This window comes from Pipistrellus hanaki, assembly GCF_964339955.1.
Source record: "Pipistrellus hanaki genome assembly, chromosome: 1".
Taxonomy (NCBI): Eukaryota; Metazoa; Chordata; class Mammalia; order Chiroptera; family Vespertilionidae; genus Pipistrellus; species Pipistrellus hanaki.
In genome coordinates this window covers 153,322,353-153,346,316 of record NC_140503.1, presented here as the reverse complement: position 1 = coordinate 153,346,316, position 23,964 = coordinate 153,322,353, and the positions used below count along the sequence as shown (strand labels likewise).

General features: G+C 34.0%; 1 protein-coding gene across 1 annotated transcript in view; it reads left to right on the top strand.

The window, feature by feature from the left end:
• The window catches only part of GRID2 (glutamate ionotropic receptor delta type subunit 2), a 1,250,164-nt gene that overhangs the window by 950,668 nt on the left and 275,532 nt on the right, over window positions 1-23,964 (top strand). The window contains exon 11 of the mRNA XM_084897107.1: window positions 10,130-10,442. Within this exon, the coding sequence (XP_084753233.1) occupies window positions 10,130-10,442 (313 nt within the window). The remainder of the gene's footprint in view (window positions 1-10,129; window positions 10,443-23,964) is intronic.

The window sequence follows — 23,964 nt, the reverse complement described above, 5'->3', positions numbered from 1 at the left end:
GCAGGGAATGTACCAACTCCATTGGAAGAATTTGATTTAAATTCACTTACTATCAGAATGTAATATCTGAATAATAATAGAATGAATATTTAGAAGGAGATCCATATCTTGAAAGGTAATCACAGGTTTACTCTTGCTTACCATTTGGATACTCGATTTCAATTCTTTTAAGTCTTCATGATTCTGAGTTTTTCTCTGTAACTTGATTATGTTATAGTGACATACTTTGAAATAAGTAAAGACTTCCCCAATTAAAACAAGAAAACAACTGGGCACCTAACACAGCTGAAGGCTATCAAAGGAGGGAGGAGACTGCTGAAGTTCCCAATCAAGGTCATGTGAATGTGTCCTTTCCATTGCATTTCACTTAATGCTTCATAGACTCACTAGGAGCACAGCCAGTCTAGATTCACTTCTCATAGAAACAAACTGTTTCTGGAAGCCAGTTCTCTCCCACTTACAGAGAACTTACATTCCCCCATGCGGAGCTATAAAAACATCTAGAATAGCAATCTTAAGCGAATTCTTAAATGATGGGAAATTATTTCTGTAATGAAAATAAAAATTCACTCAATTCTCCTCATTATCCCTGGTTAGCATTTTATTGAAATGTGGATTTGCAGTTCGGGTGTTTCAGGCAGAGATTGCTTCTATATGCTCTGTGCACAAGCCGCTTTAAGATGGCTTCTCAGAAAGTTGAAAAAGTCTCTAATCACTAAAAAACTCTTTCTGATGGTTCTTTTCTTTGAAGATGAAGTTATTTCCTCTCGGGAAGTGCAGAAATTATGGTATTTTCTAATCCCTTTTAATGCTGCAGGATAATGTCGGAACTACTTCAGTTTATAAATAACTTGTAGCTTGCTTCCTACTTGACATTCAGTAAGCATTTATTGAGACCTAATGTGTGGCTAGCATTGTGGGGACTCACAAAATATAGAACACAGAGTTCTTGTTCTCCAAGAGCTAGATAGTGATGAGAGGTGAGGGGTGGGGGTGGGGAAGGAGAGAGGGAGAGAAAAAGAGAGAGAGAGAGAGAGAGAGAGAGAGAGAGAGAGAGAGAGAGAGAGAGAGAGACTCATAACGAACATTTTCTTGCAGTCTCAAGGATTTAGTTATTATCTATAAGCTGGCCACTTTTCAAACTTGCTTCTTCTGCTCAGACCTCTCACCTGAACTGCAGACATATTTCTTACTGACACTCAGCATTTCCTATTAGATGTCTAATGGATACCTTAAACACAACATGTTCAGAATGGAATTTTGATTTTTACCACCATCCCACAACCTGCTCTACTCACAGCCTTCCCTCTCCATGAACATTTGTCCACAAACTTTGAGTTATATCTGAAACTATAAAGGAATATTTAAAAGAGTGGCTCATAGATTAAAATTTATATCAGTAAAAATGAAAGAATGAGAAGAAAATATATTTAATTTCATCTCCAAAAGCTAGAAAAAAAATTAAAAATGTTAACAGGAGATAAGAATAAAAGGAGAAAGTAATAGGGTAACAGAAAAAAATAGTAAATTAAATTCTTGTTCTTAGAAAATATCAACAAAAGAGATAAGTCTCTAGCTAATCCTATCAAGTGAAAAATAGAGAGCCTTGACCAATTTCCACCAAAAAAAGTTATCAAGGAACTCCTCCACATAAAAGGCTGGACCCAGAATGTTTTACAAGAAACCTTACCCAGTCCTTTGAGAACAGAGGTTTCAGTCCTATTCCAGAGCATGCAAGACAGGATCCTGGATTCATTAGTTAGAGTCCAGGATGAAGGAGTCATTTCAGGAAAAGAAATTATGGATTCTTGTAGAACAATATTAAGGTAGCTAGCTAATTATTTGGGGGTGAAAAATGTAGTTATGTTGACACAGGAGACAACCTGTCTGGATTGAAATCCTGGATTTTAGCCATCGGACCTTAGACAAAGTTGCTTGATCTGTCTGTGTCTCAATTTTCTTACCTATCAAATGGAACTAATATTTGTATTTCACAGGGTACTTGTGAAGATTAGTTAAAGTAATCTTTGGAAAGTAGGGAATAGTAAGCACAGTCTAAATTTTAAATAGTAGTAGTAATAAAGTATCCTTAGTACTCATCTTTATTTGGATAGCTAGTTGTCATACTTTGCACTAAGCTATAATCAAATTAGTACTATCCTTTCAATGAGCTCACAAAAACCTTAAATAGAAGTTTGAAAGTAAACATCTGAGAACATTAAGGGAATCCAATACTGGCTGCTTTATTGGGATTTGAAAGACTTCTTTATAACTGTTTGTTCTTTCAATTTTTTCTGGTTTTATTAAATGTGATTTTTATTTCTGAATAAAAGTTATTTTAACAACAATTTAATTGATTCTACCTGATATTTTGTTATATGTTTGTAGTTAAAAGTAAAATATTCATTTATAACAATGACATATTAAAACAAATCTATGGGGTTTTTTTCCAATAAATATTTCAAAATTGACTAAGAAAATTAATACTTTGTAATTAATTTGAAAATTTGCTTATTTTTCTTTCCCTCAGTACTTTATAGTTTGACTTCTACTATGATTAATAATAACTGATATGCTATATTTACTTGGAAAGTTCTGTTGACCTTTAAAAATCTTTAGATTTAAAGTATTAAGAACAAAACATTTGTATTCTTATATTAACAAAAATAGGACAATTATATAATAAGGTCTCAATAAAGAGTTTTTAGCATAAGTAATCTAAAATGATGAAGGGCCAAAACTGGTTTGGCTCAGTGGATAGAGCATCGGCCTTTGGACTGAGGGCTCATGGGTTCAATTCCAGTCAAGGGCATGTACCTTGGTTGCGGGCACATCCCCGGGGGGGGTGGGGGGGGGGCGGTGTTTGCAGGAAGCAGCTGATCGATGATTCTCTCTCATCGATGTTTCTGGCTCTCTGTCCCTCTCTCTGCCTCTCTGTAAAAAAATCAATAAAATAAGAAAAAAATAATAATAAAATAAAATGATGGTTTGGCTACTTGCCCAAAGTCGTGTCATATTTCATTAATAAGACATGAATACATTCTTCCTTCCCTCCCTCCTTTCCTTCCTTCAGTCCTTTCCCTTTCTCCTGCACCCTGTGTTTCTCCTTTAGCATTTCTTCAAAAAATAAATTATTGTCAATAAAATCAAAGGATGTTTAGAGAATAAAACAAACAAACAAACAAACAAACAAACAAAAAACATTATTTGAAGGCCAAAGAATATACAATGAGATTTAAGAAAACTGTTTAAAAAAAAGTTTGTAAATCTGTGAACAACTTATTCTTATGAAGAGCAACAGAATATGTAAAGTTTAAGAAGTTGAATAGGCAGAGATAGACCTAGTGCTTGTTAAATGTGTGCCACAGCTCTTCAGTAATTAATTTTCTTCCACTTGGTGCAAAAAATATTTAAGGTGTGAATGATATGGGAGCAAATTTTGATAGAATTGAAGCTTATAATAAGTACTCTTAATAAGTTAAAATTTCCAGGTCCAAATGAATGATATCCTGGGAAATGAATGCCTTTCCTGGGGTGATATATGAGTTACTATAAATAATATGTACAAAACATGAAAAAGAGAGATGTTATAGAGATTGGCATATTCAGAATTAGAAAAATAAATTTATTCTGACAGAGCACTGAGTTTCATCAGAGTGGATTATTAATCAGACATGCTGTAGGTGGTAAAAAAAAATTTAACAGTTCATTTTCTTTTTTGATAACATTAACTATTCATGAGACAATGAATATCTGATTATACATGTATTCTGAGTTCAATAATGCTTTTACAAAGCACTTACATGGAGAAACCTGGCTGGATGATAGTGCAGTAAAGAATACTCATAGGTGACTTTTAAAGATATCTAGAGTATTAACTAAAGAGCTATTGCCAAAGTGGGTAGAACTTTAAACTTTAGAAGCAAGTTGCAATGCTTTGAACTTTTTCATTTACTGTTCATCAATATTTTATAGTAACGTGAATTAAAGGCCTCTTCTGTAACTTACAAATAACCCAAAGCTATAGAAAATGTTGATATAATGGATGATAGGTAAAGGTTCAAAAATATTTCAGACAGATGTGAATTATACAAAAAACCAAACAATTAAATTGTTGAAGGACTAATATAAAATCCAACATTTGTTTCAAAATCAATTGCATAGGATTCATGAGAATTTCTAGATTGATAGTGTTTCATTTAAAAATATTTTAAAATGTATTTGATCCTAAGCTTTGTATAAAAATATGTTGTAATTTACCTAATAAAAATGATTCAAACTCCAATGACATTAGGAAAAAAAACATATTGTCCATATCAGTTGAGGAAACATTGATGAATTATACTATTTCCATAGGGGAATGGATAGTATTTTGAGGAACATGGAAATCATATCTTGGAAAGAGTGATTGAATAAGCAAATTACTTTTAGGTTTAAAATAATATTTCCTTATGAGAAATAAGATAGTGTTCTTCAAATATATGAAAAATTGTCGTAACACAGATCTACTTAGATTAATACTGTAATTTATAGATGATAAAACTAAGATACTTAATAGATGATAGAGGTCAGTACATATCAAGTCAGTATCAAATAAATGTTTTATAATAACTAGAATGCTTCAAATGTAAATTATTCATATTGTAAAAAGGCCATTGGATTAGCAAATAAAATAATGTTTATAGAATATATAGCAAGGCATTAGATATATAGTAAGTAAGCATTAAATAAATGCATAACTTCAGTATAATTGATATAATCTTCTTAGCATTATGATGAAGCATAAATTAGATGCTTATTTATTCAATATGATCATTTATTTCAGATTAAATTTAAATAAAAGGTTTTCAACTTAAGCTTAAGCTTCTAAGATTTAAAATTGTTTAGCTAATTAGTCATCCCATTGTATTATCTCCTCTTCTTGCCTTGAAAGAATGCAAATCTTATGTTTCCTTTAAAAAAAGTTATAACTATTTTAATTAAAATAGTTTGAAAAAATTACTTATATTCCAGTTTTAATGCTAGTTCTTATCAAAATATCAATGATCATTTTTACATTAAACATTTGAAAAAGAATCTTTTATAATATATTGACTTTAGTATAATAAGCTCTTAATTACCTTAACTAATTTCAAATAATATAAATATAAATATATTGAGAAATCTAGAAACTTATTTTAATTTTTTATTAAAATGAAGTAATCATTCATTAAGATATAAATGTCTTATTACTGCAATAAAGTTAGTAAATTTTTATTTTATCCTTTTCTTTGTATTCTTTAAAAACTTCTATCTATTGGGAATTCTGAAAAAATAGAGAGATATAGAAAATAGGGAAATATAAGAATTATATTTATTATATGTAGTAAATGTTCATGTTTATTCACTCATATGGGAAGCAAATATTGATTAATTATAAGTCTAAACTGGACAAGTGTGGTAGATACAAGGAATATGTCAAATTATAAAAAGCAAAATCATAACCACCACATTCATAGTTACATAGTAGAAGAGTCAGATATTATTCAAAAATTTATACAAATATGTTTACAATTATAACTGTCATAACTGTTGGAGAAGTGAGGAATACAGACTTCTGATAATGTAAACAAGAATTATTTTTTTAATAATTATTATTGTTATCAAAGAGAGTCATGTATAGCTTCCCTGAGGGAGTAATAATTGAGCTGGATTAATGAATAAGAGTGAGTTTACTTGGAGAAGTTTTAGGAGAGTCAATCCAGACAATGGAAACAGCACATACAGAGACCATGCATCCGGACAAAGTTTTGGGGGAAAAATGGTTCAATGTGAAAGTATTTGAAAGATTGTTATCAGGCAGTCTATCTAAAGATATCTAAACTATGCTAAAGATTTTTATCTTTTTCATACGAGCAATGCAAGTCTACTGAAATCTTTCAACTGTGGCAGGTCAGATTTTCTCTATAGAAAGGTAGAGAAGAAGATAGATAGATTTCATATAGACTGATAGAAAGACTGGAAAGCAATGATGAGAGAGCTGTGAATAGTGGAGAAGTGAAAGGATATTAGGATTCCCAGGAAATAAAATGAGCAATGACAGACAAAATAAGGTGCATAATGCTGGCAAGTGTAAAAAGCCCACTATGTTTGAAGACTTAAGTAGAAATATATTCATTGAGGCAGGAGACACTGGGAGAGGACTGGTCAGAGATGAGTAAAATGAATATGATCTTGGCCATGTTAAATTTGAGATTTTTGAGACATCTAGTAGAAATGTTAAGTATGTGGTTGCATAAATAAGTCTTGACTCCAATACTCAACTTAAAATAAAATTTATAAATCTATATGTAAATTATAACCTTGGAAGTAATGGACATGAATGGGATCACCTCAACAGAGAATCTTGAACGAGAAAAGAGTATAGGCCAAAAGACAGAGGATTATCAGCATAAGCTTGAAAAAGGAACTGAGAAAGAGGCTTATAGTATGTCATGAAATCTAAGACAAAGAATCTTTATGATGGAAGGAGCAATCATCACTCTCAAATGTTGTCAAGAAGCCTAAACAGATGAGCACTAAATTATGTCCATTTGGTTCAGCAACATGAAGATTAAGACATGCTGTGTCCATTGAGTAATAATTACTCAACAATATGGGCACAAAAGCGTTTTCCCAGTGTGACTGAGAGCTGTGGAAACACAGACAAATCTTTAAGAAAACTGACTATGACAGAAGAGAGGGCAGATAATAATGAGAATCAGAGGTCATAAGGAGTAGAAGGAAAGGCTTTTCTCTTTTTGTTTTTATTCTAATGAACAAGAAGAGTTCAATAATCTTTTCATAGGAAATCTACAGTTTATAGGATGATGGTGAATACATGAGGCAGGAATTAAAGTATCTTAAAGAGAGGGGATTGGCCTCAGATAGAGGACAGCTCCTCTCTTGTAAATATAAGCTAAGTAGAGCCTGGGTGTGGATATAGGCTGAGAGGTGAAAATAAATATGAATTTTAATCTACCTTCTGTGTTTGATACAAAATAGCAGTGGGGGTCATCCTCCAAGAGATGCGGGGGGAGGGAGAGTGAAAACATGAAAGATTTCAAAAGAGTAGAGATTTGAAAAGTGATTGTATAAAACTGGACAAGTGAAATGACATACATACATCTATAATAATACAAGTGTAATATGCAAATTGACTGAACAACCAAACAGAGGAATGACTGACCGTTTGGATGACCACGCTATGACACCTACTGGTACAAGGCCAGCCAAGGCGGGTGTGATGAGATTGCTTGGGGCTCGGTCATCGCCCCATGATCGCCTTGCAGAGAGAGGCCCAGGCCAGCAACCTGCAGGCTGTGGCGGGTGGGCGGGCCTCCCTCTGCAGGGCAATCCATTGAAGAGCCTGGCCAGGTGGGCAGGGCCTACCTCTTTGGGGCAGTTGATGGCAGAGCCCTGCGATCAATCACCCCAAAGAGGAGGCCTAGGCTATGGGGCCCGCGGCACTGTTGTGGGTAGTCTATGCTTCCCTCTGCGATGCGATCAATCATGGAGTTCTGGCTGGATGGTCAGGGCCTAGCTCTTTGGGGCAATCAATCGTAGAACTTCCAGACTGTGAGAGGGCGCAGGCCAGGCTGAGGGACTGCCCCTCCACACACAGTGCACAAATTTCGTCCACTGGATCTGTGATTCTTGGCTTTTTTTTCTGCCTCAGTATAGTTTCTCTAATATAAGTAAGGACCATCACATACTTATACCAAACACAGTGGTTTGCTATATTATCGTTTTTAAAGGATGGACAAACGCACTTCCTTATGATAGTGTATATAACCTCAGAGAGGAGAAAATGTGTGTGCAAGTGTATATATGCTGTATCCATGTAAATGTATTTGTGCAGTTGGAAAAGCCAGAATGGGAGGAAAGCCAATATGGAAAAATAATGAAATAATTATAATGCAAGGAAAACTCTGTGTTTCATGTACTCAAAACTGTAAACCTCCTTTTCCCCCCCCGCTGTGTGATTTTGATATGCCCTCCATAGGGAGACTGGGAATTTCTCCTTGAGATCAAACTAAGTGAGTGTTGAGATTGAAGCAGAAAGTTCTCTATAGAATTATGACAAGTAATTATTATATTTAATAAATATTTTAGCACATGCAATACAATTGGCTACCTTTTAAAAATTAAAAACACATTATTCAATAGATATTCTTTTTCTCATGATAGAAATTCACTTTGTGATACTACAGGTCTCTACTATGAAAAGCAGTATATTACAAGTCCTATTCATAATCATTTTGATGTGAAACATTTAATTATCAGCAAACTAATAATGACCATTTAAAATAATCAGCATGTTGTCAGTAAATATCTCCTTAGGTGGAATTTCCTGACTTTAGTTGAGTCATAAAATGCAAGGGTCACAGTACATCAATTAGTAAATTACTAATCCATAGCACTGTATGTCCTGAAAAAGTAAATGTACCTTCTGAGAGCCTCATTAACTCTTGGAGAGTTATTTATTCACCATTAGGACCATAGTAGTCATAGTAAACATAGTTATATTATATTATTTCATAAATAGGCAAATTGAAGCTCAGAAAGTTAGAACTGGAGAGCTAAGGATCCAGGTTAGATTTTCAATCTGAAAAGGCCTGGTTCCTAATATCTAGCTATAAAAAATAAAAATATGAGTTTGAAAGCAGTCATAATTATTTCTCTATAAGTTTACTCTCACATAGTCATTATTAAGTTTACTACTTCTCAGTTAATTCTAAACTCATGCTATTAAAATTAATACGGCTTTGTTGCATTGTAATTAGTACAATTTTTTTTTTAATTTACAATAGACTTTCTTAAGTTAACAAGTATACTTAAATCAGTTACCTGAACTACCTATAATATGGTCTTTTAGATAATGAATTATTTCTTGGAGTATGATAAAAGTGTTATGAGCACAGGCTTTGAAATAAGAAAAACATAGCTTTATTATGATGTTTATATTTATTACTGCAAGAACAGAATGTGTATGTATATATGTAAATATATTTTAAATATATTTTAACTAAATATTAAATTTTTGTGACTATGTCTTCAAAGATTAGGTTTATCTAAGTTGGTTTAGCATTATACTAGGCATGTTATTTTTTATTTGCTCTTGTCCCCAAAAGCAATAAAATCAGTTTCTATATTGTTTCATAAAATAATAAAAAAGAAAAATAATGGAAATGTTCAACAAATAATTTACTATTGTTTGCATTTGTCTGGAAGGAATTTCCCACAGCTTTAATCTTAGCTACACATCATTATTTCAAAGATGCCATCTTTTATATATTTAAATATGTTTTTTGTGTCAAAGAATTTAAACTTGAAGTCATTTTTAGTGTTCTCAGTGAAATTCCACTATGTACTTCAAATAAATAAAATAGCATATGCTGTAATTTTGAGGGCTGTCACTCAATCTAAGGTGACACAACTGAGAAGAGAGGATATAACTCCAAGAATTATTTGTCTTCTTAATTTTTAATTGTTCATTAAAATGTTTCTGAGGTTTATTCAATAAGATCATGGTAAAAATCTCTGGAATATGACATAATTTAGTGCTTTGTGAAAGCTCTAACACACTAATACGTTTAGAGCTCAGTAATATAAATTTTATACAGAGAAATCTAAACAAAGGTTAAAAGGCTATGTTAAGTTTTTAAAATAAACTGCCTAATAATTTACATGTTAGAGGCATACTGAATATCTCAGGAACATTTTCTCAGAAATATTTTTTTAGAATAAGTTTTGCCTTTGTTACTGTGATAATGAAGACTTTGATAAAATGACCCAGGAGAAAAGACAATTTCCTTCAGGTATTATCTAAATCTAAAATATTCTTCACTGATTTCACATGCTTATTTCACAGGTAATGTGAACAAGGTAATTTGTCTGACGCTGGTGGGGCATAGTTTGCAATAAGAAATTCAAAATTCACATACAACTCTCCTCTAAGAAGTCTCTGCAGTGTTTTTCAGTTCATATAAAAAGACTTAAGATGTTGCCTGAGGCATCTACTTTTTTTTTCCTCAAGGCAAGCCAAAGTGTCATAAATCAAATTGTTTTTCACACTCTTAATGAATTCTTTTCTCTTTCAATTTCTTAGAGAGCAGACATAGGGATTTCTGCTTTAACAATCACCCCAGATCGAGAGAATGTGGTGGATTTTACAACACGTTACATGGACTACTCAGTGGGAGTACTACTTCGAAGAGCTGAAAAGACAGTGGATATGTTTGCCTGTCTTGCACCATTTGATCTCTCTCTATGGGCTTGCATTGCTGGCACAGTCCTTCTTGTGGGTCTGCTGGTCTACCTTCTGAATTGGCTTAACCCCCCACGATTACAAATGGGATCAATGAGTTCTACTACTCTCTACAACTCCATGTGGTTTGTGTATGGATCCTTTGTACAGCAAGGTAAGGAGAAAAAAAATACATTGTTATATGAAAAAGGAATGTGATGCTTCAGTTGCTGTGATTTCAGTAAAGATGTCATGTATTGTGTCTGACATTGCTAAGTGTTCAAAGGGTCTTCACAGTAATGCTTCGAACAGAGCATTTCCTACTTTTTCCTAGTGAATCTCAAACACAGCAGGCTTTCAAAAAAAATTCTAGTTCATTATCTTTTGATGTTTAGTTCAATATCCTCAACAAAGCCAAAAAAAATTAATGTCAGAGGTAAGGTTCACAAGAAACTCAGAATCCTCCCTAAACTCTGACATTCTGAGAAATAGCCTGATTGGAATGAAACTACTTACTGGAGTACATACTCTTTAATTATTTACATCTGTAAGAGAGGCTGGGCCATGTTCTTTGTTCAGAGATATCATTTCAAGTATTGAAAAATATTCATTGACAGTGAAAAGATTTTGATTAAGATTCTAATAATAACTTTTATATTTTATCTTTAATATATAATATTTAACAATAGTTTAACTTACAATTAATTTCAAAATACATAGTCTAAAAAATAGGCATTGTTTTATATTCAATATCCAAGCTGCCCTGCTCTTTAAACTAAATTCCTTGTCTCTGTTCATTTTAGAATAGAATTGTATTTATTGAACATTTTAATTAAGACTACCACCATGGAGAATGAAATAATAAAACACTTAGGCAATTAGTAGTTTCTTGCAAACTTGTCACATGTATTGAAGAGGAGAAATATGTATCACAGTGAAGACACATGATGCTTTTGCCTTAATGTTTACAACTCTCAATAGCTTCTTACTTTTTATTTGTATTTGCTATTGGATCTTCCACCACATTTTATTCTTTCTGTTCTCATTTAATTCATCACAAGTTCTGTCTAGACTCTTCACCTCTACTTTCTCACTTCTAATCTATTTTGAAAATCTTTGTAAGTACGCTTCTCCTTCTGCCTCCCCCCAAGGGCTCTGACTTAGGCTATATTTGTCACAGACATTTTTAGTCAATTCATTAATCATTAACACAGTAGATAATTAATCCATGATATTTATTTAAGCTAGAACTTTTCTAAACACTGAGTATTTAATTGTGAACAAAAGAGTTTTTGCTATCATTGAGTTATAAATCTAGTGTGACACAAACATGTAAACAAACAATTATAAGTATGATAAGAAGTACTGTGATAGATATAAGTACAATCTGCTATGAGAACAAAGGTATAGGAAGGCTCAGTATATCTTAAGTAGCAAAGAAGGCTTTTGAGTTAAACTACATATACAAAGACACAATAATGAACTATTTAAAGAGCTTGTTGAAAAAGAGGATGGGGAAAAGGAGACATAGATGGGTAGGATAAAATTTATTATAATGAAGTAAGAGAGAAAGTAGGATAAACTGTGCAGCATAGTGCTGGTAAAGATGTGGTTGAAGATATATTTATTATTATCAAGAGTTTGAACTTGATTTTTAGAGAAATAATCTTCTATTTAAAGGTGTTAAGGAAAAACATGTTCAAATTTGTACCATAGAAATATTTTTATTATAAGAGGCTGAAAGGGGCAATGTGGAAAGTGAGTCAAATTTTAAGAGTATCATCATAACTAAGTAAAGAGTTTATGTGCTTCCACAAAGGTAACGTGGCACTGGGAATCAAGAGAAGGGTATTTTATGAATTGGAATCAATAGAACTTGATTAGTTGTACAATGGTATTGTGATTGATACTGAAGGAGGGAAATGAAGCAGTTTTATCTTGGGGTCTGGATTGGGAAATTAGGTGTATTAGATGTTAATGTCTTTTAATGATAAAATAAAAAACAGAAAGAACAAGTGTGATGGGGAAGTTGGTACATTCATTTTGGTGCATGTAGAGGTATCTATGAAACATCTATGGAGATATTTATATTGTTTGTTAGTGGTCTGATATATTTTCAGAGGCACATGAAAGACATTTGTGCTAAATTTTTACTTAAAATATATTAGCGTGTAGGAGATAATTGAAACTATAGAAATAAGATCACACAGTGCATTTGTTCTAAACTGCATATTCCTAATTGAGGACCACTGGCTAAGAAAGGGCCTAAGAAAGTACCCTAAGGACTAAGGAAAAGAATAGGTAGAGGAACTTTCAATAGTAACTGATAAGAAGTGATGGAAAGATACAAGTACCATGTATATATAGCATGCAGTGGAATACACACTAAATAAAACCAGCATTTAAAGATGGAAGGTTTGGTCCTCTGTGTTAAACATTTCCAATAATCAAGTAGAAAGGTGGTCATTGGATTTAGCTTGCTTTTGGTAGTGTTCAAGTGACTACAACTGCATAAGAAATTCCTCCAAAATATTCTGATTGTGTGGGTCAGAATTTAGACAAGATATAATGAGGATAAATTGTCTTTATTCAGTGATGCCTGAGATCTCCGTTAGACCACTCAAAGTCTGGAAGCTGAACTCATGTCTGGTAGTTGGTGCTGGTTGAGGACTGGTAGCTTCAGTTTTCTTTTATTTTCTCTCTTCATGGGACAGTTTGCTCTCACAGCATGATGGTTATTTCTTCATAGAAATTATTCCTAAAGGAGAGAAAAGAGTAAATGAAACAGAAGAATTTTGTGGTCTGATAGGGAGTACAAACCTCTATGATGGTGTGAGTTCCTCTTCCAAGGAACATCCTGGCTGTGCCCACTTCATTGCTTTATTATGAGAATAAAAATGGTTAAAAACTATGACATTATTAGATAAAATAGCTTATATGCATGTCACATAAGGGGTTGCTAAATAAATTAAAAATAAAAACAAATTAGGTTCAGCTTTGGATAGTTAGGCACATGAGAAATGTGCCTAGGATGGAAAATGGCTTTAGATTATTGGTGAGATAATGGTAGATTCTGGGGTACATGGAGCAATGAAAATAAAATAGCAAGACCAATAATGAGAATGTAGTAAAGACTGAGACTGGAAAGTAATAGAATAGTACTGAGAGAGCATAGAGTTCTTGATGGGGCTGAAGAACAATAGTAGAAACATTAGTATGAGGGTTTGAAGTTTGTATTTATAGAATGGTACGAACTGAGACTAAAATTTTTGAAATAGGACAATAGAGGAGAAGTTCTAGGTGTGTGGATATGGATTCTTGAAGTTAAGAGTTGATAGTTTCAAAGCTGATCAAGAAATTGGGAACCCAGAGGATTAGATGAACCATCTGTAATGATGTCAGCTTGGACCGGAGAGGAAGGAAATGGGCCATGTGCCAACGTTGTCAGTAAATGAGGGGAGAGAGCTAGGATGTTGATAGACATGTGCATTGGCTAAAAATAAAAGATGGTATAGCTAGATGTAGTTAACCTGTTTCATATTATTATTTCTTGTTTCATCCAATTTTTTATGTATATAGTTTTAATGATCATCAGTATGCAGATAAATCCCAAATTTACATCACCTCTTTGAATTTTTATTGTGCATACCTAATTGCTCACTAGACCACTCTCTGGATATATCACAGATTTCAACATGCCAGTAATTGAATGATTTTATGCTTTTAACTTTTGTAGTCTTTCTTATTCTCTATTCCTGCTGATGCATTACCAACCACTCAAACATTTATGTTCAAAACTTTGAAAACAGTTTGATTTTTTCATTTTTCTTCCTATAGCTTATATTCAACCATAGTTAAGGCGTGCAAATTTTATCTCCTACATATTTCCGGTGGGGTGAATCTTTTCTCACCTAGGGGGATAAGACCTAGGTTGCTTCCTAGATGAGGCCAGTTTCATTTATCATTGGAACTGTAAGAATCTCCTAACAATCTTTTATAATTTTGTTCCCTTAAAAATATATGCTCCACATATTTGCATATATACCCAAGTTACTACCATCATGGAGAGAGCTTTCTACATAATTCCCATTCTTCAAATTTTTTCTTGGCTTCTCAATTACTACAGTTTAAAAGTATGAGTTATTCAGAGCATGAACAATGTTCCACCATGTAGCTGTTGTTCAGTGCTCAACCCTACTCTCTTATCACTCATATAGCACATTTAATTGTCCAGTTACTCCAAATTTGCTTTGTCTCTTGAACACAAGATAAGACTCTGTAATGTCTCTCTGCTTTGCTTCTGTGTTTTCCCAACTCCTGAAATGCCTTCATTACCTGCTTAATCTCTATCACCACCTAATTTCATATGGCAAATTTCTCTGTATCCTCTAATTAGTGCTTTGGTCCTCATTGGGTGGCTCAGTTTGTTGGAGTGTGATACCATTGATGTTACGGGTTCAATCCCCAATTGAGCTAGTGCAAGAGGCAACTGATCTTTCTCACTCTCTATCTCTCAAAATCAATTTTCAAAAAAGCAACCATATAATTCTTTCTTTGGAAATCTTTGCTAAAATTATGGATCATCTATGTTCCCTAAGATATATTTATAGTACTTATGAACAATAGTATAAATGCCTTTTATTTTTGATTTTCCTCACCTGAGTCTTTTGAACATAAGGTAGTGTCCTTTTTATCTTTGTAGTTCTTTTGCCAATAGTTTCATGTCTTGTACATATTGAGTGTTTAATAAGTGCATACTGATAAACTAAGTGAATAAATAAATGCAAAATACTTAACTAAATCAAGCATAAAGTTAACAACAACATTGTGCTTATTAGATTGCAGTCTGTTTCTGTATAAGCTAAAATTTACTAAACCAAACAGAAAATTATAAAGGGTGTGTCTACTGGTATATACTACCAAGTGATTATGAGGGCAAAGATAAATAAGCATTATTTTTGAAGATGTTAACAGGCTTATGTATTGGCTTTCTGAATTCTGAATTTTGCTTCTAGGTGGCCAAATTTCAGTAAGTTTTGGAGCACACCCAAGACAAAAAGATAAATAAATTTACCCATATGATTGCCATGGTTTTCCAGTTCTGCAAATATGCAGCAGTTATCAAAAGTTATAAATATTTTAAACACATTTCTAACCCAACTGTACACTTAAATAGATTGTACAGCCTATAGGTTGATTATACATTTGTACAAATTCATAATGACAGACAATGCTGAATTGCATATGGTAACTTCATCTTTGAAATGCTGCTATTCTTCAACTTGCAAACAATAAAAAAGTGAATTCATTAAAAGATACCAAGAGCACCTTTACACTTTGATTAAAAATAAATTAAGGCAAGGCTCATAAACCCTAAGAAAAAGAGAATCAATCAATAGGAGTGCCCATACACAGACAATGAAATTGCAATTACTGATAATTTCCAATAAAAATATAAACTTTTAATAAGAAGTACAACTATTATTTCAAAATTACAGTCTTTATTGAGCCACTAGACCAAATTGAATATGAATAAAGAAGCATTTAATGTATTATTAGATAGATTTCTGAAAAGAAAAAAAAAGAGTTCCAGGACAGCTAAAAGCAGAAAAATGTTAAATATATTTGAGTTGTTTACTAATCTGGATTTTTTTTTTTTAATCTGTCACTTCAAAGCATTTTGGAAAACAGCTCAGGGAATCCAACTGTGCAAAAGCAGTATGGTCCATTATTGAGATAAACTTAGTACATCTGTTTGGTTGGAACATTAGAGCCTGTGAATTAGGTAGTTAAATGCATGAATGAGAGACCAATTTTATGCCAGTGATATTGTCAGTTTATATCTTCCCTTATCTCCATGTCTACATGCATCTCTTTACAATAAATATACTTTTAAAAATTCTGGCCTAAGCTGGTTTGGTCCAGTGGACAGAGTGTCAGCCTGTGGACTGAAGGGCCCCAGGTTCGATTCCAGGTTAAGGGCACAGACCTCAATTGCAGGTTCTATCTCCAGCCCTGGTCAGGGCACATGCAAAAGGCAACCAATCAATGTGTCTCTCTCACATCAATGTTTCTTTCTCTCTATTTCTGCCCTCCCTCCACACTCTAAAAATCAATGGAAAAAAAATATATCCTCAAGTGAGGATTAACAACAACAACAACAACAAAATCTGGGGTTTAAGCTTTGAAGATTCCTCTATATTTAGTTAATGGGCAGTGACTCTTCATAACACCTAGGTCAGTGGTCAGCAAACTGCGGCTCGCGAGCAACATGCCCCTTGAGTGAGGCTCTTCCACAAAATACCACTTATGGGTGCGCACATAGAGTGCAATTGAAACTTCATGGCGCATGCGCAGAAGTCAGTTTTCAGCTCTCAAAAGAAATTCCAATCACTGTTCTGCTGATATTTGGCTCTGTTGATTAATGAGTTTGCTGACCACTGACCTAGGTCATAGAGGGCCCCTGTGACTTGTTCACACATGTGGCTATATGTAATTTGTTTTCCGTTTACTTAAAAAATAATTTTCAAGGAAACTTCAGACTTTACCTCAGATGGTTTTGTCTGATTCTATTAAGTATAAATATTTATACGCATGTAAAATATTTAGAGCTATCAATATTTGTGCCAGGAACAGTAAGAGCAAAAGAAAAACAAGGAATCACTACGTTAAATGGTTTAATAAATATTTCTTGGGTGTACTATGTGCTGTGCCTAAATTAGATGTTTTTAATATAGCCATAAATAAGAAAGGCTTGCAGGATTGTTCAGCTCCATGGATGTGGACCATGGCCAAGTTGGAACCAAATAAACCACTTCTGATGAGAGGAGCAGACGGAAAGAGTAAAGTAGGAATATTTCTTTGGTAGCTTTCTTAAAGGTCAAATCGGCCCATAGATGCAGTAATAAATGGAGCAAAGGACCTTTAGGAATGGCAGAAGAGAACTTGATGACTGCTGCACAAGCGTTAACACGAGAGGCAACCCGCTGGCTTTGAGATCCCCAGACAATCTTTGGAAGAAAATAAAGAGCTCTTCCTACTGCCAGATGGATTGCACTGTTACAGGGAATCACAACTTTCTCATCGCCACAAAGGAAAGAGTTAGGCATTCTCTACTGCATCAGGCATCAGAAAAGAGATTACTGATGAGAGAGCATCTATTGAAAATGAAAGAAGAAATCCATTTCAATAGTGTAGGGATCAAATACAAGAAATTTACCAATGTCCTGGTCACAAAAATCCTAAGGACTCCAGCCTTGAAATGCAGTCACTAAAATTATCCTTTTGTTATATTATGTTCCTTCCATTAAATTTGAATATAACAAAAATGATATTGGCTAGCTCTGTTGTTTACTGATCCTCGTGAACATGGGAACAATGAGTATAATCCCCAGTGACAGGTTAACTGGATTACAGAGACAAGTTTCTTTCTACTTTCTGTTCTTACAGATATTAGCTCAAAAAAGGCTCTCAGTGATTTTTATTTAGGGTTGAACAACATCTCTGTTGTTGCTAATTATGATTGACAGTCCTTCCCGAAGAGAAGGCCAGGCCCTCTGAGTGCTGTCACATCCACTTGAGAATTTCCCCATGCTGATTTAAAACAAGACAAGGTGCTCATTTTCTTTCTTTTTATCACCAGAATCCTCCACCACTGAAGAAAAAGAGTTGAACATTTAAGCTCTCAGAGATTCAAACTCTATTATTATGGGTATGCGGATCCAGTAATTTGTAAGACTAAAAAACAATGCCATGATGCTCCGATGCGAATCCATTAGCATACATTTCCAATGAAATGTAATGAGCTCCTAGGCAATTATTCCATGAACTATATGCACACAATGTGCCCAGAGTTTCACTTATTTTAATACCAGCTCTTCTTGATTTGAGCCAGAAAATCCTTTCTCATGTTGAACTGGGCTTTTGAAGAGTTCAAAGTAATCAAAGAGCTGGGCCGGTGTGGCTCAATGGTTGAGCATTGACCTATAAACCAAGAGGTGAAGGTTCTATTCTTGGTCAGGACACATGCCTGGATTGTGGACTTGATCCTTAGTATGAGGCATGCAGGAGGCAGCCAATCAATGGTTCTCTCTTATCATTGATGTTTCTCTCTCTCCCTTTTCCTGAAAAATGTATTTTTAAGGTAATTGAAGAAATCCAGATTTCTGCTTAAAAAATGCTTATTAAAAAACTAATATAAACAACACTTCTCAACTAGTCTGAACTACTTATGAGTATACATTATAGTTTAAAAGCATAATTTTAGTATTTAATCAAACAAAAAAGTTTAACATAAACATTAACAAAAAATCAAAAGGTGATTTTAAGTTATCCTGATTTCATTTTTATTTTCCCCCAAAGTACTGTAAGAAAATATATTTTTAAAATATAAATTTAAATGATAGAAAGAGGCAGATGACATAGGTCCTTTAAAAAAGGGTTGAGCTGAAACCAGTTTGGCTCAGTGGATAGAACGCCAGCCTGTGGACTGAAAGGTTCCAGGTTCGATTCCAGTCAAAGGCACGTACCTGGGTTGTGGGCACATCCCCAGTGGAAGGTGTGCAGGAGGCAGCTGATCAATGATTCTCTCTCAACAATGTTCTAACTCTCTATCCCTCTCCCTTTCTCTCTATAAAAAAAATCAATAAAATATATTAAAAAAATAAAAAATAGGGTTGATATCACATTGTAGTACTCAGTGTTTCTACAGTACCATATCACTTAAGTAATAAGTACCCCTCTACTTAAGTAATAAGAATAGGGATAGCCATCACCAAACATAAATGTGATCTAACGGTGATTTAGGATTGATTAAAATGAAAGTATAGGGCTCAACGGACTATAGGTGGTAATAAAGACCATCAGTTTATAATACAAATTTGGAAATTCAATTTTTGTTTGATCAAAATCCATTTTTCTTCTTCATCCATTAATCTGTAGTTAGAAGTTTAACATTATGGTTCTATCTGTAAAAGTATGGGCAACTGACCACAGTTTTCAAACAGCCTGTTTTGTAAATTAAGACTCAGTATTTAACCTAGCTTTAAGATGCATGCTTATAAGCCAACTAGAATGTGCATCATGCTGAATTTAGGATTCCCAGCTCTGTTATAAAACTGATGGGTAAGAAAGTCCTGTGATATTTTTGTTAAATACCCTTATAAGTGGCACAGCCTTTTTATTTTATTATTTCACAATTACAAGGTAGAGAAATTTCAATGTGTAATATAAATTATAAATTCATATATATATGTATGTATTTGTCAGTGTCCATTATTTATAAAACTACATTTTTATGTCAATTGTTCTTTTTTGTATCAAGATTTAACAAAAGACCAGTGCATGACTCAACTTTCACATAAAATGTAAACACATAGCATTGCTGTTTGATTTATAGTGGCTGTAACCAAAATTTATAGTTTCTTTATATTTATAACTCTTGCCCTTAGACACTAAATTATCAGTCCATTTGGGATAGCTACACAGTTTGTCCTGTCTGCTTCAGTTGTTTTCTAGCCCTTAATGTTTATGTCATGTTTAAGCTCTACTTTAGCACGTCCTAAAAGTACTCTTCTGACTTTGCTTTTTAAAATTCTTCATCATCTCAGAAACATTTGCTTGGGCATTCAATAAGCATTACTTATCTCGTCACAGGGTGAGTAGGACACCATGGTGTCTATCTTCATGGAGCACTCAATGCTCAGGAAAAGCAAACTAGTAAACACAGCTCCATCATAGAATGATTATCATGCTAAGGAAAGCATAAGTCATGTTAGGCATGGAATTTTCAGATATGTTGAATCAAGTCAAATACATACCTATTTATGACCTATTAAAGAAAGGAACACAGACGTTTTTGTTTTTGTTTTTTTGGGGGTTGTTTGTTTGCTTTTTACCTAGTAAAAATGGAAAAAAACAAATTGTCCAGTTAACTTATTTGATCTTTGCTCTCTGAGGTATCTATCGAGTGTCAGATTATTTTTAAATTTTCTTTTAGCTATAAGATTGCGCAGTTTTATAATATAACATCTAGTTAAACAATTATTTTTATTTAACGTTATTTTTTTTATTTATTGATATGAGAGAGAGAGAGAGAAACATCAGTTTGTTGTTCCACTTATGTATGCACTCATTGGTTGATTCTTGTATGTTCCCTGATTAAGGATCAAACCTGCAACCTTGGTGTATTGGGATGGCACTCTAGTCAACCGAGCTATCTGGCCAAGGCTAAGCAATTCTTTTTATATGTTGTGTTTTCTTGAGTGATGGTTCATTTTTAAATCCAGTAATCTACCACTTACTTGCTATGTGATACTAAACAAGTTTCTTAACTTCTAAGTGCCTCAGTTCCCCAGATAACAATTATATAATTTATTAAATATTCTTTAAAAATTAAGAGTTCATGGATATAAAGCGCTTAAAACTGTGTGCATGATACAAAATAGACACTCAACATTATAACTATTATTCCCTCATTTTTTTCCTGGCCATACCAAGAAATAAAATCAGTCACAATGTTTAATGTTTATATACTCATCTTTATCTCTCAGAAAATAAACATTATTGTAAGGAAACATGTTATAATTAGACATAATTAATGAAATGTATTTGGAAAACTTACCTACCTGAAGAAAATGCTTATAGTAAAAACCATATGCGTACAAATCCATAATACTTTGTTACTTAACTAGATGTGAGAAACCGTAAGAACATTTTTCCTTATGTAAACACATCATTATTATACAGGATTTGTGATAAGCTATATATAGCACAACATGGCCAAAGATGCAACAAGTTATTGAACCCAAATTGAGTTGAATTGTAAGTTTTGCCCAACGATGCTTTTAACTGATATATTAAGTCCTTTGGGGCTCTGTTTTTCTTATTTGGAAAAATGTCTATTCAGATTCTCTACCCAATTTTTAATTGATTTTTGGTGATTTTTGTTTGTTTGTTTGGTATTGAGTTGTATGAGTTTTTTATACATTTTGGATATTAACCCCTTATTGGATATATGATTGCAAATATTTTCTCCCAGTGGGTTGCCTTTTCATTTTGTTGATGTTTTCTTTGCTTTGCATATATTTTTTCTTTGTTTTTTGTAAGGATTTTGTTTACATCAGTGTTATTTTGTATTAGTTTCAGGTGAACAGCATAGTGGTTAGACAATCATATATTTACAAAGTGACCTTTCTGATATATCAAGTAACCATCTGACACCATGTAAGTTATTACAATACTAGAGGCCCGGTGCACAAATTCATGCACCAGTGGGGTCCCTCAGCCTGGCCTGTGCCCACTTGCAATCTGGGACTCCTCATTGGAAGTCAGACTGCCTGTTTCAACCTGACTATGCAGGCCAGGTCTGCGGGGATCAGGCTGAAGCTGGCAGTCCAAAATCCCCCGAGGGATGTAGTAGTGCAATGCACAAAGAGGCACGCAGCCAGGGAGGAACCCAAGCCCAGTCTGGGCACTGTATTGCTCCCTATCATTCTGGGCCCACTGCACCTGCTGTCACCACCACCGCTCAGTAACGCTTCTGTGGAAGCAGGAAAGGCTCATGCTACCACAGCTGTGCTTGCCAACCCCGAGCCCAGTGTCTGGCACCTGTCAGTCAGCTGAGCAGCACTCCTGTGGGAGTGTGCTCACCACCAGTGGGCAGCTCCTACATTGAGCATCTGCCCCCTGGGGGTCAATGCGCATCATAGCAACTGGTCAACTGATCGACCAGTCGTTCATTGCTTAGGCTTTTACATAGAGAGATTATTGACTATGTGTCCTATGCTGTACTTTATATCTCCATTACTATTTTGTAACTACAATTTGTACTTCTTAATCCTTTCACCTTTTTCACCCAGCCCTCTAGTCCCCTCTGCTTAGGCAACCATCAGTCTGCTCTCTGTGCAGAAGTTTTTTTAGTTTGATGTAGATCCACTTATTTATTTTTTGTTGTTTTTGTTGCCTTTGCTTTAGGTGTCAAAACCAAAAAAATATTCTGCAAGACTTATGTCAAGGTGCTTATTGCTTATGTATTCTTTTAGGAGTTTTATATTACATTTGACTCTTTAATCCATTTACATTAATTTTTGTGTATGATACAAGATAGTGTTCTGGTTTCATTCCTTTGCAATGTTAATAATTATTTGGTAGTTCAATATATAAATAAAACTAAAAGTAATCTGTTCTATTATATAAACATAACATCCTATCTAATATAAGAGTAATATGCAAATTGAGCATCACTCCAACACACAAGATGGTTGCCCCCATGTGGACACAAGATGGCTGCCACAAGATGGCCAGCAGGGGAGTACAGTTGGGAGGGATCAGACCTGCAGGGGAGGGCAGTTAGGGGTGACCAGCCTGCAGAGGAGGGCAATGAGGGGCAATCAGGCTGGCAGGGGATTGGTTAGGGGGTGATCAGGCTGGCAGGCAGAAGTGGTTAGGGGCAATCAGGAAGGCAGGCAGGCGAGCAGTTGGGAGCCAGCAGATTTCAGATTGGAGAGGGTGCAGGCTGGGCTGAGGGACACACATCCCCCCATGCATGAATTTCGTGCACCAGGCATCTAGTGTTAAATACTATGCTAATTTTTTATTTCATTGATAGAATGCCTTTAAACTTAAGGGAATTTCTAAACTATAGTTTCATTGTTAATACATATGTAATATTTATATTGTAAATACCTTTGAAATATAATACATAGGAAAATTATAAATAATAATATTGTTTAGTGTATGATCCCATTATTTTATATTATTGTAGCACTGGAATGTATAACATTGATATAAGGGCAATTTTAAGATGAAAATAGTATCTCAATAATCAGCAAAATTTGTGACTTCAATCTGAAAAAAACAGAATTCTCAATTAAATTTGAAGAATATGTCAGTCCATTATTTTAAAAGGTTAATTTTAAGTTAAAACCATTGTCATGTGGTTGGTGTGGATCAATTGCCTGGGTATCAACAGTGCAATACAAATTTGCCAATTTGATTCCTAGTCAGGGCACATGTCCAGGTGGTAGGCTCAATCCCCAGAAAAGAGCATGCAGGAGGCAGCTGATCTTTGTTTGGCTCTCAAATTGATGTTTCTTTCTACCTCTTCTTTCCTCTCTAAAATCAATTTTTAAAAATCTTTTAAAAATTAAAATCATCTTTGGTATTATTTGATCAATATTAATAATTTTTAAAATGTCTTACACTTTTAAAATTCTTGCAAAGGAATAAAAGATATTTTTCCAAAAATTATTTTAATACAGTTTTGCTGAGAAAAGTGACCAAATTCCTAAAGCAGCAGTCATTTGTTGCCTGAAATAGAAATTTTTGAGATGTCTATATTTTAAACAGAGGTTGTCCTAAATTTTTGTCTCTTAATGGACGTTATCTGCAAAGTCATGAAGAACTGCTGATGGCATTCTATTCTAACTTAGTTCCTTTTTAATATGATGGCCTCTTCTTTTTAAATATGATAGTAATTTTGCTGTATCAGCAGAGAAGGTCTACAAGCACCATATTTCTGTACTATTTTTATGCTCTTCAAAGAGTTAAGTCACTTAGTCTTCAGTCCTTTGCCTTGCATCACCACCCAAGGAGTGTTATAATCCTCTAGAAATGCATTGCCTGGAGTGTGTCACTGCTTAAAAATCACTCCATCTTATTTGTCTCTCTCTTGATATATATCTAGCAGCAGGAAGCAT